Source organism: Chroicocephalus ridibundus, chromosome 7 (assembly GCF_963924245.1).
Source record: "Chroicocephalus ridibundus chromosome 7, bChrRid1.1, whole genome shotgun sequence".
NCBI classification, from domain to species: Eukaryota; Metazoa; Chordata; class Aves; order Charadriiformes; family Laridae; genus Chroicocephalus; species Chroicocephalus ridibundus.
The window spans coordinates 7,934,740-7,949,853 of NC_086290.1; the positions used below are offsets into that span (position 1 = coordinate 7,934,740).

Sequence of the window (15,114 nt, forward strand, 5' to 3'; positions counted from 1 at the left end):
ACTCTTATTACCTTTTTTAGGTCAGGCCATTCCTTAGGCAGAATGTGGCTATGAATATCAATTTTCATTTTTGAAGTATCAAAGGAGAAATATTCTTTCAATGAAAATGTATTCTGTATAATTGTTACTGCCCTTCCTGTCCCTGGTTTAGCAGGTTATTAACTTTGGTGGCTGTTCAGATCCACCTGCTGTCTTATCAGGAGAGCTTGGCACAGCGGCCAACCAGGGAGCCTAAGTCCCAGAGGAGTGGCTCTCTAAAAGAACAAAAGGCTTCCAGCAGAAAGTCCCGGTTAATGCATAAACTACAGCGGACTGAGGGCAAAGGGAAGATGTATGTTTATACTGGTACTATGAAGGGATTTATTTTACACAAAATCTAAAATGCAAGCTTGTTTACAGTTGAAAATCATTCCATAAAATTGAATTAGAATAAATGTATTAAACATGCTGACCTCTTCTGAAATGATTTGTAGAGAGCACATAATATATCCTTGGTAGATAGTCATATCTTCTCATCTAGTCTCTTTTCCTTCCCTTGCATTTTCTTTAAAATTACATTTAAAAAATCACAGAAATATTGAATTGTAGCCAAATCTCTTCTCTGCACTTTATTTCTCCCCTCTCATTATTGGTTGACTTTGGATATTTACACATGCTACTGCATACTGGTGCTTACAGCCTCTCAAGCTGGCTCCAGACCTGGCAGGAGAATGGCTCAGATTACCTTAGTAATTAATGCTGGTGGAATTCACCAGCTAATATGGGAAACAGCTCCTGCATCCTAAGTTAAGCTTAATGGAGCTAGCTCAGATTTTCTGTGAAACTACATCTCATGTTTTCCCTTTACTCAATTTAGTATTACGCATCTTTCCTCAAGATACCCTTGCCTTTTATTTGTGCTGTATTTTTCTCTGTAATTTATTTCCTCTATAGTTTTATTTCAATCTATGCTACTCACAGGGTGTCCTCCTGCAAAAGCTGATTAACCATTTCTTGATTAATTTGTTTCTAGTGAAAAATGCTGGTTTTTTTCAAATCTACATGCTGTTGTGAATCTTGCTTCCTGAAATCAACCTGAAAAACAAGCAGCCCGTTTTGTTTCATCCTTTTTCTGACTTTGTTATTTTCTTTGGACTTGATAAAAAAAAAATGGACTCTTGTGTTTCCCTGCTTGTTCACTCATTAAGCAAGTCTGCTTTTGACTTGGTCAGTAAACCTTCCTAGTTATTCTTCAAATCAATTCCTTGTGACAGGGTTGGTTGTTTGCTTGATGGTGTCCTTCTCTGTAACGTGAGATCACTGAAGAATGAATGTCCAAAAGAAATAGGAAGCAGCAGGTTTGGAAGAGTATTCCCTAAACAAAGCAGGACAGCCAATAATTCACTTTAACAGATGAAAACCATGGGATTGAAAATAGCAATTATTTCCATCTCAAAAACCAAACCAATCTCCTCATGACCAGACTGCCAGGTTAAGTGGCAAATTTGCTCTCTTGCTCCCAAAGGTGACAGCTACGTTATGTGATCTGGCACTATAGCGTTAGCCTGTTGGCAAGCATATACGTAAATGTTCCTGCACATACAACAGCAGAGATAAGAAAGAAGTATCAATTCAGCTGTGGGAACTCCGTGTCATGAATCCTTTGAATCCATAGACACGAGGCAAAGAGTTAAGGTGAGAGTCTTTCAATAAAGAGATGTCTGGAAGACAATTTCCTATTTAAGTATAGAAAGCAGAGGTTCTAGTGAAGGAGAGGGGCAGGAAGAGATCTGGGTACCTGAATAGCCTGACACCTAGTTTCTTCTCTTAAGTCACCATAGCTGCAGGCTACCATGCAGAGATTGGCAGCACTTCTTCAACTCTGTGCTTTACTTTTGTCAGCTCTAAAAAAAGATGTAGTTGCTAGTTGCTTCTCCCAAGACACAGCTTAGCTTGCAAACAGTGCAGTACTCCCACACTACATTTCATTTAACAAAACAGATCATCTAGAAACCACGACAGTCAAAGGCAAAATTTGTATCCATTTCACTTGATCAAAGGAACAGTGAGACATCTGTCTATATCCGATATGATCCTTTGGGTCAGCAGCAGAAAGACCATCAGTGGCTACAAACAAAAGCATCTTCAGCTACCCAGGCACCCTACCTACTTTGAGTGTGTGGGTTTGAAAAACAGGACACTGTCACCGCTGCTTTGGACAATCCGCCTGATAACAGTGAGTGACTTATGCCTCTCGGTCTTTATGCTGAGTTTCTCTCCAAGTGCACCACGTTGGCTTTTAGCATGGCCCTTGCTACCTGTCTCCACCTGGTTGTGAATGGTTGTGAGTGTGACACAGAGGTGCAGGAATTACCAACAATAGCCAGGAAAACCTGCAGCTGTGTCAGATGGCCCTACGCAGACAGAGTTGAGATTAAATTCACTGTACTGTCAGGCAGGAGCTCATGACCAGATGGAAACTCTCACATGCACCACGTCTGGGGCAACAGAAAGTTGTATTTTACCATTTGTGGGCCCATATAAGACCTGACCTGTACCCATTCTTGGGCTATCCAGAAATAATTTATATCCTAGAGCATTTGGATGAGAATACAAAGCTGGTCGGAAAAAAAGAAAAGATCAGTCAATGAATGTACTTGCTACATCTGCTAGAGAGGAGAACTAAAACACGTACAGACTTCTTCCCAGCCAGAAGTAGCCTCCTCCATACCTTAAAATGGGACATATATTAAGATGGCATGCCCCACCTGCCTCAGTACATTTATGCATGGTATATGTGTCTTTAAGATCACATGCAATAAAACATGCATTTATTGTGGCCATTAGAAACCAAACTGTACTCTTGATTTTGATCAACTTCCCGTATTCTTTTGGTGCATTTTCTGATTTCTGTTTGTGTGGGTTTAGACTGGAAAAGTGGGAAACATGATGAACAACTCCTTCAGGACAATTTAGCTAGAGACTATTCAGGCCAGGGCTGATTTCCTATATGCAGACACAAATCTAGCAAAACTATAGGGGTTTATTTCACTACAGGGACAAGCACTGAAGTGAAAGTGGTGTTAGACGTAGGGCATTAAATGCTCTTTTCCAAAGCTATTAGCTTCTTTTCTGAAACCATTACAGAATCTCAGATTTGGACTCTTCAGGGTGCATCAACAAACTCTTCAAAAGAGGGTGCATCAACAAACATTGTCAAACTCTGTAGGCAGCTCTGACACATACATGCTTATCAAGGCAGCCCATTTTCAGTTGGGATGAACACAGAAACCGAGAGGCAAATTCAGGACACCGATGTTAGAAAGTGCTAAAATACTTGTACCGGTTTGAAAAAACGGTACGCTCTTCTCTGGCACCTGCTCTTTAAATTGCACATTTGTTTGTGAAATCTGTCTATTTTATATAGAGGCACATGTCTGGAAAAACAACTGGAAAACTCTTTGTGCTCAGTAGCTAAGATGAAGTACTTAAAGAATATGTCCTTTTCCAAATGAAATAAATGTTGAGCAGTGCACTTATATTGGTTGCTTAGCAACAGGTTGTCCTTTGGCTGTGCTGGGGACTGCACTGGTCCCTTGAGACTGCCATTACAGACATGCTTGGAAATGTCACATTTGGAAAGGATGCAAAAGTCAGTAATTCTATTTTTTGTGTGGTATCAAATAATTAAACCTCTCCTATTAAATTAGCCTAATCACAGAACTTAATCCTCTTCTGGGACTCCAGAGAACACAGGCTTCAGTGAAAGTGGTATGGTTTCCCTTCTACAGGCAATAATAACAATAGTTATGGTTTCCCTTCTAATAAGGTATAACGTTATGCAGTTCCCATGTAGCACTTTCTGTACATAGATCCCAAGTGCTTTACAGCAGATACTATTTTTGATAGAATGACATTAGTATACCCAGCATAGCTACACCAGGAGGACATGTCCAGCTACAGTTACACCAGTAAAGTCCTTAACAAAGATGTATCCCAGAAAGTAGGTGGCACTATGATTCCCCATTCTTAAATGCCATGTACCAAACACTCCAGTCTAAACTCCGGATGGCTTGCATGGCTAGCTGGATTGCAATGTCTGCATTTCATTTAGACACATCTACAGAACGCAATAGGAAAGGTACACACAACTCCAATCTAGAGCCAACTAAATCAGCTCAAGATGGCAGCAGCTATTCATCATTAAATACAGAAGGCAAGTAGCGAGATTTTTCATTTTGTTATTCAAAAGCCTTTGCAGAAGCAAACAAATGAAAGAGCCTCTGTTTAGACAAACATCATAGCTGATGCTGGTCTGTAGCAGAGTCAGTTTAGCCTTGCAGAGAAGTTGGGCTTTTTATCTCAGATGTGATGCTGTACTGATGCATTTCTGATGCTTCCAAGATCTAAGCTATTAAATTTGCATAGTGAAGCTTCATGGTTGTAGAAGCTCAGGATGATACCCACCAGGCGGTCCCTCTATTACACCTGCCACAGCCACCACAGTTGTGTTGCTAAAATTTATTGTGTAAAGATGGCCAAGATTGCTGACGCCTTTGGCAGCACACTGCACTGCTTTGTGACTACCGGCCTAGCAAGAGTTCTGATGAATCACACAGTGGTGAAAGCAAACAACGTGTCCTGTGCCAAATTCCTGACCATTACTGTGTTCTCCGCTGTGTAAGTTAAGCCGTAATAAATCCTCATTTATTTTCAGGTTTCTAGAAAATAGTACATTGTCGAAACTCAGCTAGTATTCTAAATCAAAATAAAAATATATGGCTATCTTTCAAACAATATCATTATTTTCTTAATACACTAAAATTGCAATTTTGCAATTTACAATTACCATGCATTTATTTTGCATAGAAATGTTCTATCAAAAATGATAATTAAATAGATATTTTCAAAAGTGTGAGTACAAGTAAAATAGAATTTTAATTTTTTTCCATGTGTAGACACAAACAAATAAAAAAGACTATTTAAGCATGTATCACGCCAAGTGTCACTCTTGTGCAGCAGGAGCAACCAGATACCAGTAGCACAAACGTGGGCCAGAAAGAACAGATGGAATGAAGCTTACAGATACTGATACTAAAAAGTCATAATTTTCAAGTTAATACCGCATGGTAACATCTGAGATTGTTGCAATTATTTAGAAGGTTGGTGTCTAAAATAAATAGATAGTTACTGTTGACAAATGTTATCTTCACAACTTTTTTTCCTGTGAGATAGATACTCAAATCCCCACCTCTTTCTCCTTGCAGAGGCCTCTCTGTGCTACTGCTCTTCTCAGAGCTTTTACTGAAAGGAAGCCAAGGAACCAACATGTTCTGAGTATCTGTTGAAGCAGATGAACAAATTTGAATTCCTACACCTGCCTCTAAAACTCTGCAGAAGCATGCTTATGCCTCCTCTGTGCTACCAGGACTGGCCTAATGAAACAGACGTCTTCCTGGGTCCTCAAGGTCTGCTTGAGCATGAAGTTTGATGTTCCATCATTTCTGAGTAGCTGTGAATCCCTGTCACCAAAGAGATCTTCTGCAAGGGACTAAGATGCAACCCTGGCTCCCAGTAAGTGTTGTGCAAGTGGTTAGCCATGGCTTTACACTGATGATGCATTTACTGATTTTCTGAGAGTCGGGAATCTCAGAATCTCTATTGATATCTGTAGATTACAGCAGTGAGTGCCAAAGCAAAGACCCTTCCAACTATGCAGATGTTTACGATGTAAACATTTAGTGTTTAGTACGGCAGCTGCCTTTGTTCATTCATCTGGAGGAGGGAGCTTGGCAGAGGAATGCCTCCACAGAGGATTTCTGGATCCTGCTTTCACTTGCTGAGTTCAGATACAAACACTTTTCTGTCTTTCACATACATTAATTCCAAAATAGGATATACACCTCAAAACTGATTCTTTTGAAATCCACAAGATATTAAAATTATGGACCAGAGTGAGACTACAGTTCAGATTATCACAGGAATTAAGAAAGATCCAAATATCGAAGCTTTAACTCATTCCACTTCTTCCACAGAAGCCAAATCAGCAATCAAAGCAAACTTTTAGCCCAATGATTACTACCTCAATGCAAACATCTCACAGAAAATGCTGTCAGCTGGAAAAAACATTGGTTGTTGCTGGGGGACTATGAGATAGTCACAATACTCATACTTTCCCACTGGTGTTGTCCCTGAGTGAAGATTAGCACTACGGTGGATTACGTGATGGTTAGCATTACTTCAAGCAAATCTAATGTGAGTGCTGCTGGAAGTATTGCTGTGTTGTCTGGTCAAGCGAATATACAGTTGAATCAGAAAGTGATGCTACAGATCAGACTACGTTTCTGTAACTTAGAAGAGGCCACACTGCTGCTCTACAGGCTCAGAACTGTTATTCAGTAAAGGTTTACAGAATATCCTATTAGCAGTTCATTGTATTAAGATAACTTAATGAGTAACTGTTTAACACAAGGAAAGTATTACTAGGTAAAACAAGTTCCCTAGCAATTTGATTGAAAAGTGATATCCAAACTGCAAAATTGTGACTAATGTTAACCAGACAGCAAAACTAGTACCTATTTCCTTTCTAAATTATCTGGTCATTTCTTTACCTTCAGCTAAAGCAACAAATGCTTAGATTTTGCTATATGAAGATAGACAATGGGATCATACATTTTAATCTGATCTTGAGTAACAAATAGTTTAGAAATACGCAGTAAGACATTTATATAACAGGTAAATAAGCATACTTACAACAACATACACGGCTGATGTGCCCACACTTCAAGTCCTAACATGACAGTGGCTAAGACTTGGATTACTTTAGCAAACCAACTATGACAAGTAACATAAGGCCATGTATTAATAAACACAGAACACGTCTAGAAATAATGCTTCAACTAAAAGAAAAGTTTTGCAAATCCTGGTTACTCTTACAAATAACTATTATCCCAAAGCCAAATCCATCGCTGACTAGAAAATTCAACGAATTTGGCTTACACCATGATTGAATTCAGTCAACCAGCTCTGATAATTTTCTTTCAGCCTGTGAGTTCCACAGGTGTAACAGGAAAGAATATTACCTGTTGTATTGGCTTTTCTGCTTTAGAAGGCTACTCATTAACATTTTTACCATGGCTTTTAAGAAAGATTTTTTGTTTCCCCAATAAGATACCTTCAGTTTGCCTTTCCTGGCTGGGGTTCCATTCTAAATGGAAACATGTTCTTTCTTTCATGTCCATTATTAAATATTTAAACTGATGCTTAACTTTAAAACCCAGTAGGACCATTGGAATTAGTATCACTACTAAGTTAAGCAAATGCTAATTGCCGCATTCATAGAATCATAGAACAGTTTGGGATGGAAGGGACCTTTAAAGGTCATCTAGTCTAAGCCCCCTGCAATGAGCAGGGACATCTTCAACTACATCAGGTTGCTCAGAGTCCCACTCAACCTGACCTTGAATGTTGCCAGGGATGAGGCACCTACCGCCTCTCTGGGCAACCTGTTCCAGTGGTTCACCAGTCTCATTGTAAAAAATTTCTTCCTTGTATCTAGTCTGAATCTTCCCTCTTTTAGTTTAAAACCATTACCCCTTGTCCTATCGCAACAGGCCCTGCTAAAAAGTTTGTCCCCATCTTTCCTGTAGGCTGCCTTTAAGTACTGAAAGGCCGCAATAAGTTCTTCCCAGAGAATTCCCTTCTCCAGGCTGAACAACCCCAACTCTCTCAGCCTGTCCTCATAGGAGAAGTGTTCCACCCCTATGATCATTTCTGTGGCCTCCTCTGGACATGCTTCAACAAGTCCATGCCTTTCCTGTGCTGAGGGCTCCAGAGCTGGACGCAGTACTCCAGATGGGGTCTCGCAGAGCAGAGTAGAGGTGCAGAATCACCTCCCTTGACCTGCTGGCCACGCTTCTTTTGATGTAGCCCAGGATATGGTTGAGTGTCTGATTGTTCACCTAAATCCTGCTTATATTTACATGTGACAAGCTCTACTAAAATTACATGCACACAAAGGAAGCACAGAAAGACTGGCTTCAAGATTTATACTGAAAGCACTGTGGAGTGAGTCCAGATGACTAGCTCAGGAACTTCACTGAGGAGTCATTTTGGTTCCATATGCACTAGCAAGCATAAAAGCTCCACCAAGATACAGTCTTAAAGCGTGTGTTTTCAAAAATGATTCAGTAAATTTATAATATAGTTACAACTAAACAATCCTGTTATCCATTTAAAAAAAATCAAACTTCCTTTCCCTGAAAAGCCTTTAAAGTGCACTTTGATTTACAATTTGTGTCATATAAAATCTAGACAAAAGACCCAATGCAACTGCTGATGTATTTAGAACTAACATTGAAACTTGAATTCTTTTCTCAACTGTCATACTTTGTTTTCCTCTTGGGAAAAGGCAGGTACTGTCTTTTTCAATTCCAACATTTGGAATTTAACAACATCCTCTCAGGATGAACAACCTTCTTCACAATTACTAAAAAAGATCCATGACTTCCTGGCTGTGTTTAAGTATGCTTTATTAGTTTGCTTGATTATTTTTCTTTATTTGCTGAAAAAGATTAAGAAATTTGCACTTTCTTGGTCACAGGAACAGCCAGGACTGTACTGCAGATACATCAAAATATCTGTGTTCACTTCTGAGTGTGAAGGTCATAAACAAGCCTACTTCCTAGATAAGATATATTTTTGCCTTCAGGACATTGCCACTCATCTCAACCTAATATTTCATGTTAACTTTTTTATGACCTAAAAAATATTGCAGGTGTTTTAGAAGTACTCTATTCCAATTAATCATTTTGAACCCAACAGAAAGCCCAATGAAGCCACCATGAAATCCAGTCTTTTCAGAAGGGATCTATCAAACAATGGCTCAAAAAGTAGTTTTGAGCCACTGGAAAGACAGACCAATTTAAATGAAGAATTACAGGTAAACTTTGCACAGAGTTCAGCAATTAAACGTAAGGGCAGTTCAGAGAGCTGGTTTTGGATTATGTCTGATTGCCCATGTCAGTATGGTACCTCAAAAAAAGAGAGCTGCACTATAAATCATAAATTTGTTAATAATGTTTGTGCAGCTCACTGTGAACACTACAGGTTGCAATTTGTAGTGCATTAAGTGGAGCACCGAACAGTGATTGCAATATACACATAGAGCACTTATTTCATATTGATTGAAATGGATTTTGCCTGCAGTAAGTGACGCACGCTTGTGCTGTCTGATTTTGTGACTGGCACTGCAATGTCAAAAGTAAAACTGGGTTGAACTGCTGCTAAATAAGGTGGATTTATAATGAATGTTTTATGCCTTCATATAATTCAATGTTTGGTGAATGAGTCTTTTAAAATTTCTTTGTCTCTAGTAACACAGCATTTTTAGGAACAGAAAGAATATACATGCTTCCAAATATCCATTTTTCAAACACCCTTGCTCATCTCTGCTGTATGTTCTTAAACAACGGGGTATATTAAAATCTCCTGGAGGCTTAGAGCACTACCATTTGAATCACAATGTAGAATACAACACACTTCAAACACTAGGGTTTGTATGTTGATTTTCAGTAAATGCTCACCACTTACCAAATAATAAAGGAAGTTCTTGTCACTAACTTTTTTCACATGAAAAGCTGCTAATTAGTAATAAGATTTGATACCACTTGTGAAGCTCTCAAGTTTTGGATCCTAGTAATGCAATACGTATGCTTATAAAAATTAACGAATGATACAATTAATAATAATTAATTTCTAACCAACCAATTAATTTACTAACCAACTAAAACCTACATTCAAACTCTTCATCTCAAGAGACAAACGGAAACCAGTTGCTCTAATTCAGTGGAACTATATGCTAGTCTGTACTTGCAGTTTGTAGGTGCCTCAAAAATATAACTGAAATATAGTTAGATGACTTCTTAAATTAGTCTGTTTTATGTGGTTCTCTGTAGTTCACCTTGAATCTCAGAATTTGTTTCATTCTCACCTGTATTACTACACGTTGTGCATACCACCTCTTTCAGACACTTGCCTGCTTGCTAGGGAGTTGGCCAGGAAATAGCAAAGGTGGGCCACCACAGGAAGATCGACTCTCTGCTATGTTCCCATGGAGTCTTCATATTTAATTCCTTTACTGGTTTGCTGGGGGCTTTTTTGTGTTTTTTTTTTTTTCCCTAACATAAACCCCATGTACGCTGCAAGTGTATTTTGCCCTTTGGGAACCAGAAATAATAATGTTCAGACATCAATGTCTGGATGCCTATAGTTAGGTCCGGTGGAATCACGAGTTTATGAAGACCTGTGCTGCCAGGAATGAAACAGGATCCCCTGCTGAGCCAGCTGCCAAGTATTTACTCCTTCCTTCTTTTTCCTTCACAGCCTGGCTGTTGGTCACTGACTAGAAGTACAGATACTGTTGAAGGATGGTACTGCAATTCCAAACTTATGCACCTCTCCTCCCTAATTGATGGTGCCTCCCTCTGTTCATAGCAAAAAAACTGAAGAAGAGCAAAGCCCCAGGTAAACAAAAGATCTCACAAGAGCAGAGAGAGAGCCTAAATTGGTTGGAATAAATAAATGGATCCATACCTCAGCATGACAGGAGGTGACAGACATTTCCACCAGCATTAACTTGTGTTACAGTCTCCATCATACAGCGGTGTACCTGTGAGCAGATTCTGGCCTCTGCTATACGAGCTGAGGGATTAAGAAAGGAGAAATTAGTGTTGGGAAAAAGATGGTGGTTCACTGGTCAGGACCTTAAGTTCCAGTAACCTCACTCTCGAGAACCATATAATTTTGTAGGGGATCGCTAATAGTTCATTTCATCTGGGTGGAGGAAACAGCAGCATATCTATATTTAAACTTGCAGTGATAAATTATTCTGATAATCTATCCTGAATTAGCTACTAAATAAAAAAAAATGCTCACATGCGTCTCTTCATTTAAAAGCAATCTTCAGTATTGTAGCTCTACTTAGGACACCTCCTATCACTTCAGTTGAAGCCATGTAGCCAGAAAGGAAGCAATTTGCAGCACTGAAGTCACTCTTTAAACGTTAAATGCAGAAAAGGTTGCAAGAGTTTTATTCTAAAAGACACACTGCACACAGGATCAGATATTGTTGCCATGGCTGACTTCCTTTATTGCTTTGAGTAAATCCATATTCGATGCATTAAGGATGGACTGGGTTACTGTTAGGTAGAAGTAGGTCAAATGATTTTTAAGCCACGCTTCTTTCACCCTTGTATAGAATAAGCGCAAGTACAACAGATCATTTCTTATTTTTTAAATCTTTAGCATGTGCAATTACAGTTAAGCTCATAAATTAACTTGCAGCCAATGCATAATGCCATCTAGTGGAAAAATCAACAAGTAGAGATGCAACAAGTCTGTCTAGATATCCCATGCAATATGAATCTAATTAGTGTTGCAACTACTTGACAGTTTTAATACTGAATTAAATTTAAAGCAAAAGAACTATAACTTAATTTTCAAAACCTCCATGGAAAAAGACCTTCACAAAAATTTAAGTATCTTCCAAAGATATTTTATCCTCAAGGTTAAGAGAGGCAAAACAATTTCAATGAACTTGTATTTATAATGATTGTAGGATGTGAAACAGACATTGGAGGGCTCTTGATTTTCTTTCCTAATTTAATTTTATTTAGAAATTGATTTTTTTGGTCAACAGAGTAACACACACTTCGAGATGATAAAGGAGACAATTCAAAGAGTTTACTGGTACATCAGCCAGAACAACCTGTAATTTCTGAGAGTTTCAGTATTGATGATCTTCATCTTTATAACTATGAAGTCACCTTTCTATGCCCATAGATAAAAGAGGAAACAGTGAAAAAAGAGCCTAAAAATCAAAGTTATATATGGTAAAGGAAATAGGCTTGTCATAAAAAGACTAGAGTATAATAAGGGGCCTAGAGAGACTATCTGTATCAGATAAGTAATATACTCCATTAAAAGCCCTTCTAAAATTAACAGGAAAGGAAAAAACCAAGAGGAGTAAGTCATCAGAATTTTATCCTTCATAAAAACATAGCACTTACCCTTTATTGGTGAATTAACCTGCTCTTAGGCCTGAATTAGCACTGTTTCTAAACCTCTGCACATTTCACGTCAACCTATTTTGGTATTACTTAATTTATCATTTACTAGGTAAAACCTTACAGTTACATACCCCCTGAGGTTTATATTGGTTGAATCATACAAGTGTGGAACTGAAGGACCTCATGGAGATCATTTAGTTCAACTCTCTTTTCTGAGAAGAACTAGAAGCACTGCTACTATAAGGTCAGCTGCGGTTATCTGTAGCTTTTTTGCTAGCTGGATTTAGAAATCCTCCAAGGGGAAAGATTCCACCACCTCTCTCAGTAACCTCTTCTAGTGCTGTACTAACATCATAGTGAAAAATATTTTCCTAATGTCCTATCTGAACCTCTCAAGACACAGTTTGTGACAACTGTTTCAGGCTATCCATTCTTATGAAACTGCTTATTTTTCCTCTTTGCTTTTGGAAAGGGAAGAAAAACAAGCTACTGTATTGAAGAAGCTAAACAGATTTTGCACAGAAGAATAATGTAAAAGATGTATCTTATGGGCATGAACTGACTGTGTGTGTCCAAATTCTGAATCTCCACGCAAAGCTCAAATAAACGAGCCAGGATAGTGCTGATGCATAGCAAAGTTGGAGAGGTGTAAGTTAATAGCCAAGAAGCAAAAAGCCAGATCTATTTTATAACTAAATAAGAACTATACTTAAGGACTTAAGGTCACTCCAGTCTTCAAAAAAGGCAAGAAGGAGGAGCCGGGGAACTACAGGCCGGTCAGCCTTACCTCCATCCCTGGAAAGATGACGGAACAGCTTGTTCTGGGCGTCATTTCAAGGCATGTGGAGGAAAAGAAAGCTATCAATCAGAAGTACTCAACATGGATTCACCAAGGGGAAATCATGTCTGACTAATCTGATAGCCTTCTATGATGGCATGACTGGATGGATAGATGAGGGGAGGGCGGTAGATGTGGTCTACCTTGACTTAAGCAAGGCGTTCGACATCGTCTCCCACAGCATCCTCATAGGGAAGCTTAGGAAGAGTGGGCTTGATGAATGGACAGTAAGGTGGATAGATAACTGGTTGAAAGACAGAGCTCAGAGGGTAGAGATTAGGGGCACAGAGTCTAATTGGAGGTCAGTGACGAGTGGTGTTCCCCAGGGGTCAGTACTGGGTCCAGTCCTCTCCAATATATTCATCAATGACCTGGATGAGGGGACAGAGTGCACCCTCAGCAAGTTCGCTGATGACACAAAGCTGGGGGGCATGGCTGACACACCGGAAGGCTGTGCCGCCATACAGAGAGACCTGGACAGGCTGGAGAGTTGGGCAAAGAGGAACCTTATGAAATTCAACAAGGGCAAGTGCAGGGTGCTGCACCTGGGGAGGAATAACCCCATGCACCAGTACAGGTTGGGGGCTGACCTGCTGGAGAGCAGCTCAGTGGAAAGAGACCTGGGAGTCCTGGTGGACAACAGGATGACCATGAGTCAGCAACGTGCCCTTGTGGCCAAAAAGGCCAATGGCATCCTGGGGTGCATCAAGAAGAGTGTGGCCAGCAGGTCGAGGGAGGTCATCCTCCCCTTCTACTCTGCCTTGGTGAGGCCGCACCTGGAGTATTGTGTCCAGTTCTGGGCTCCCCGGTTCAAGAACGACACGGAACTGCTGGAGAGGGTACAGCAAAGAGCTACCAAGATGATGAGGGGACTCAAACACCTCTCTTATGAAGAAAAGCTGAAGGATTTGGGTCTCTTCAGTCTGGAAAAAAGACGGCTGAGGGGGGATCTTATCAATGCTTATAAATACTTAAAGGATGGGTGTCAGGAGGATGGGGCCAGGCTCTTTTCAGTGGTGCCCGGGGACAGGACAAGAGGTAACGGGCACAAACTTGAACATAGGAAGTTCCACCCAAACATGAGGAGGAACTTCTTTCCTTTGAGGGTGGCAGAGCACTGGCACAGGCTGCCCAGAGGGGTGGTGGAGTCTCCAACTTTGGAGACATTCAAAACCTGCCTGGATGTGTTCCTGTGCAACCTGCTCTAGGTGACCCTGCTCTGGCAGGGGGGTTGGACTAGATGCTCTCCAGAGGTCCCTTCCAACCCTATGATTCTATGACTAATAACCTCTGACAAGTACTGCCTGATGTAAGAAGTGCTTTCGGCTGCTCCAGTAGCAGAAACTGGGCTCTCCTTCTACATGAAATGTACAGTGGGTCTGTAAGAATATTTTGGGGTTGGAACTGACACAGTGAGGCCTTTATCTTCTTCACATATCTGTGCTGTAATATTAACCTACTTGTTAGAAGTCCAGCTAATTAAAAACCATGTCACCTTACCCCCTTGCATCTTTATTTCACCTTCATCTGAACAGCTGCTGGCATGGGTGGCATGGAGTACAGATGTGGCCACGGCACAGACACTCTACTACAATTCCAGGCTTGAACTACCAAAACCCATAACTGAGCTCCACCATCAGCTGCATCCCTTCCAGCAGTTCAAACCATCAACTGATAATGACCACCATGAGCGATGTAGATCATCAAACCTCGTGCAGCACAAGGCAGAACTGTCAAGTCTCATACACTGAGCATGGACCCCAGGGAAATGCGCACCCGAGCAGTACTGTCCTACGGCCAAGTCTATATTTCCTGCACTTACAGCACACTGCCATGGTTAACTGCCTGCTCGGGAGCCCCACCTACTAAATTCAGCTTGCCAGCCCAATCTACAATTCACCAGCCAGCAGGGCAAGATATAGTGCTGGTACACAGCATTATCAAAACAGCAACGAAGTATTTCTTTGTAAGCAATGAGTTGAGTCTCAAATGAAGGACTACATTTGTAGAACTCACTAAAGTGAAACTGAGGTGGTTCTAGGAACTGAAATAAAAATCAAAGTTTTGAGCACTCTTGCTATATTTCCTTCTGCTGAAGAATTTCAAACTTTATAGAAAGAAATTATTTTCCTTGTGACACAAAAAAAATCCTATCTGATCCAAATATAGCTCATAGTTGATGCAACCTGAAAGGTTATTTTATGACGCATGTCCTGCTAACAAATTATA

At 40.1% G+C, this 15,114-nt stretch overlaps 1 protein-coding gene across 3 annotated transcripts in view; it reads right to left on the reverse strand.

Annotated features, from left to right (window-relative positions):
* ACMSD (aminocarboxymuconate semialdehyde decarboxylase) overlaps positions 1-15,114 on the reverse strand; it is a 51,156-nt gene that overhangs the window by 27,390 nt on the left and 8,652 nt on the right. The window contains exon 1 of one of the 3 annotated variants that reach the window (XM_063341909.1): positions 12-200. In XM_063341909.1, coding sequence (XP_063197979.1) covers positions 12-68 — 57 coding nt within the window. In that variant the 5' untranslated portion in view covers positions 69-200. Of the gene's footprint in view, positions 1-11; positions 201-10,572; positions 10,681-15,114 lie in introns of those variants that run through there. The other 2 variants (XM_063341908.1, XM_063341907.1) reach the window with 2 other exon arrangements.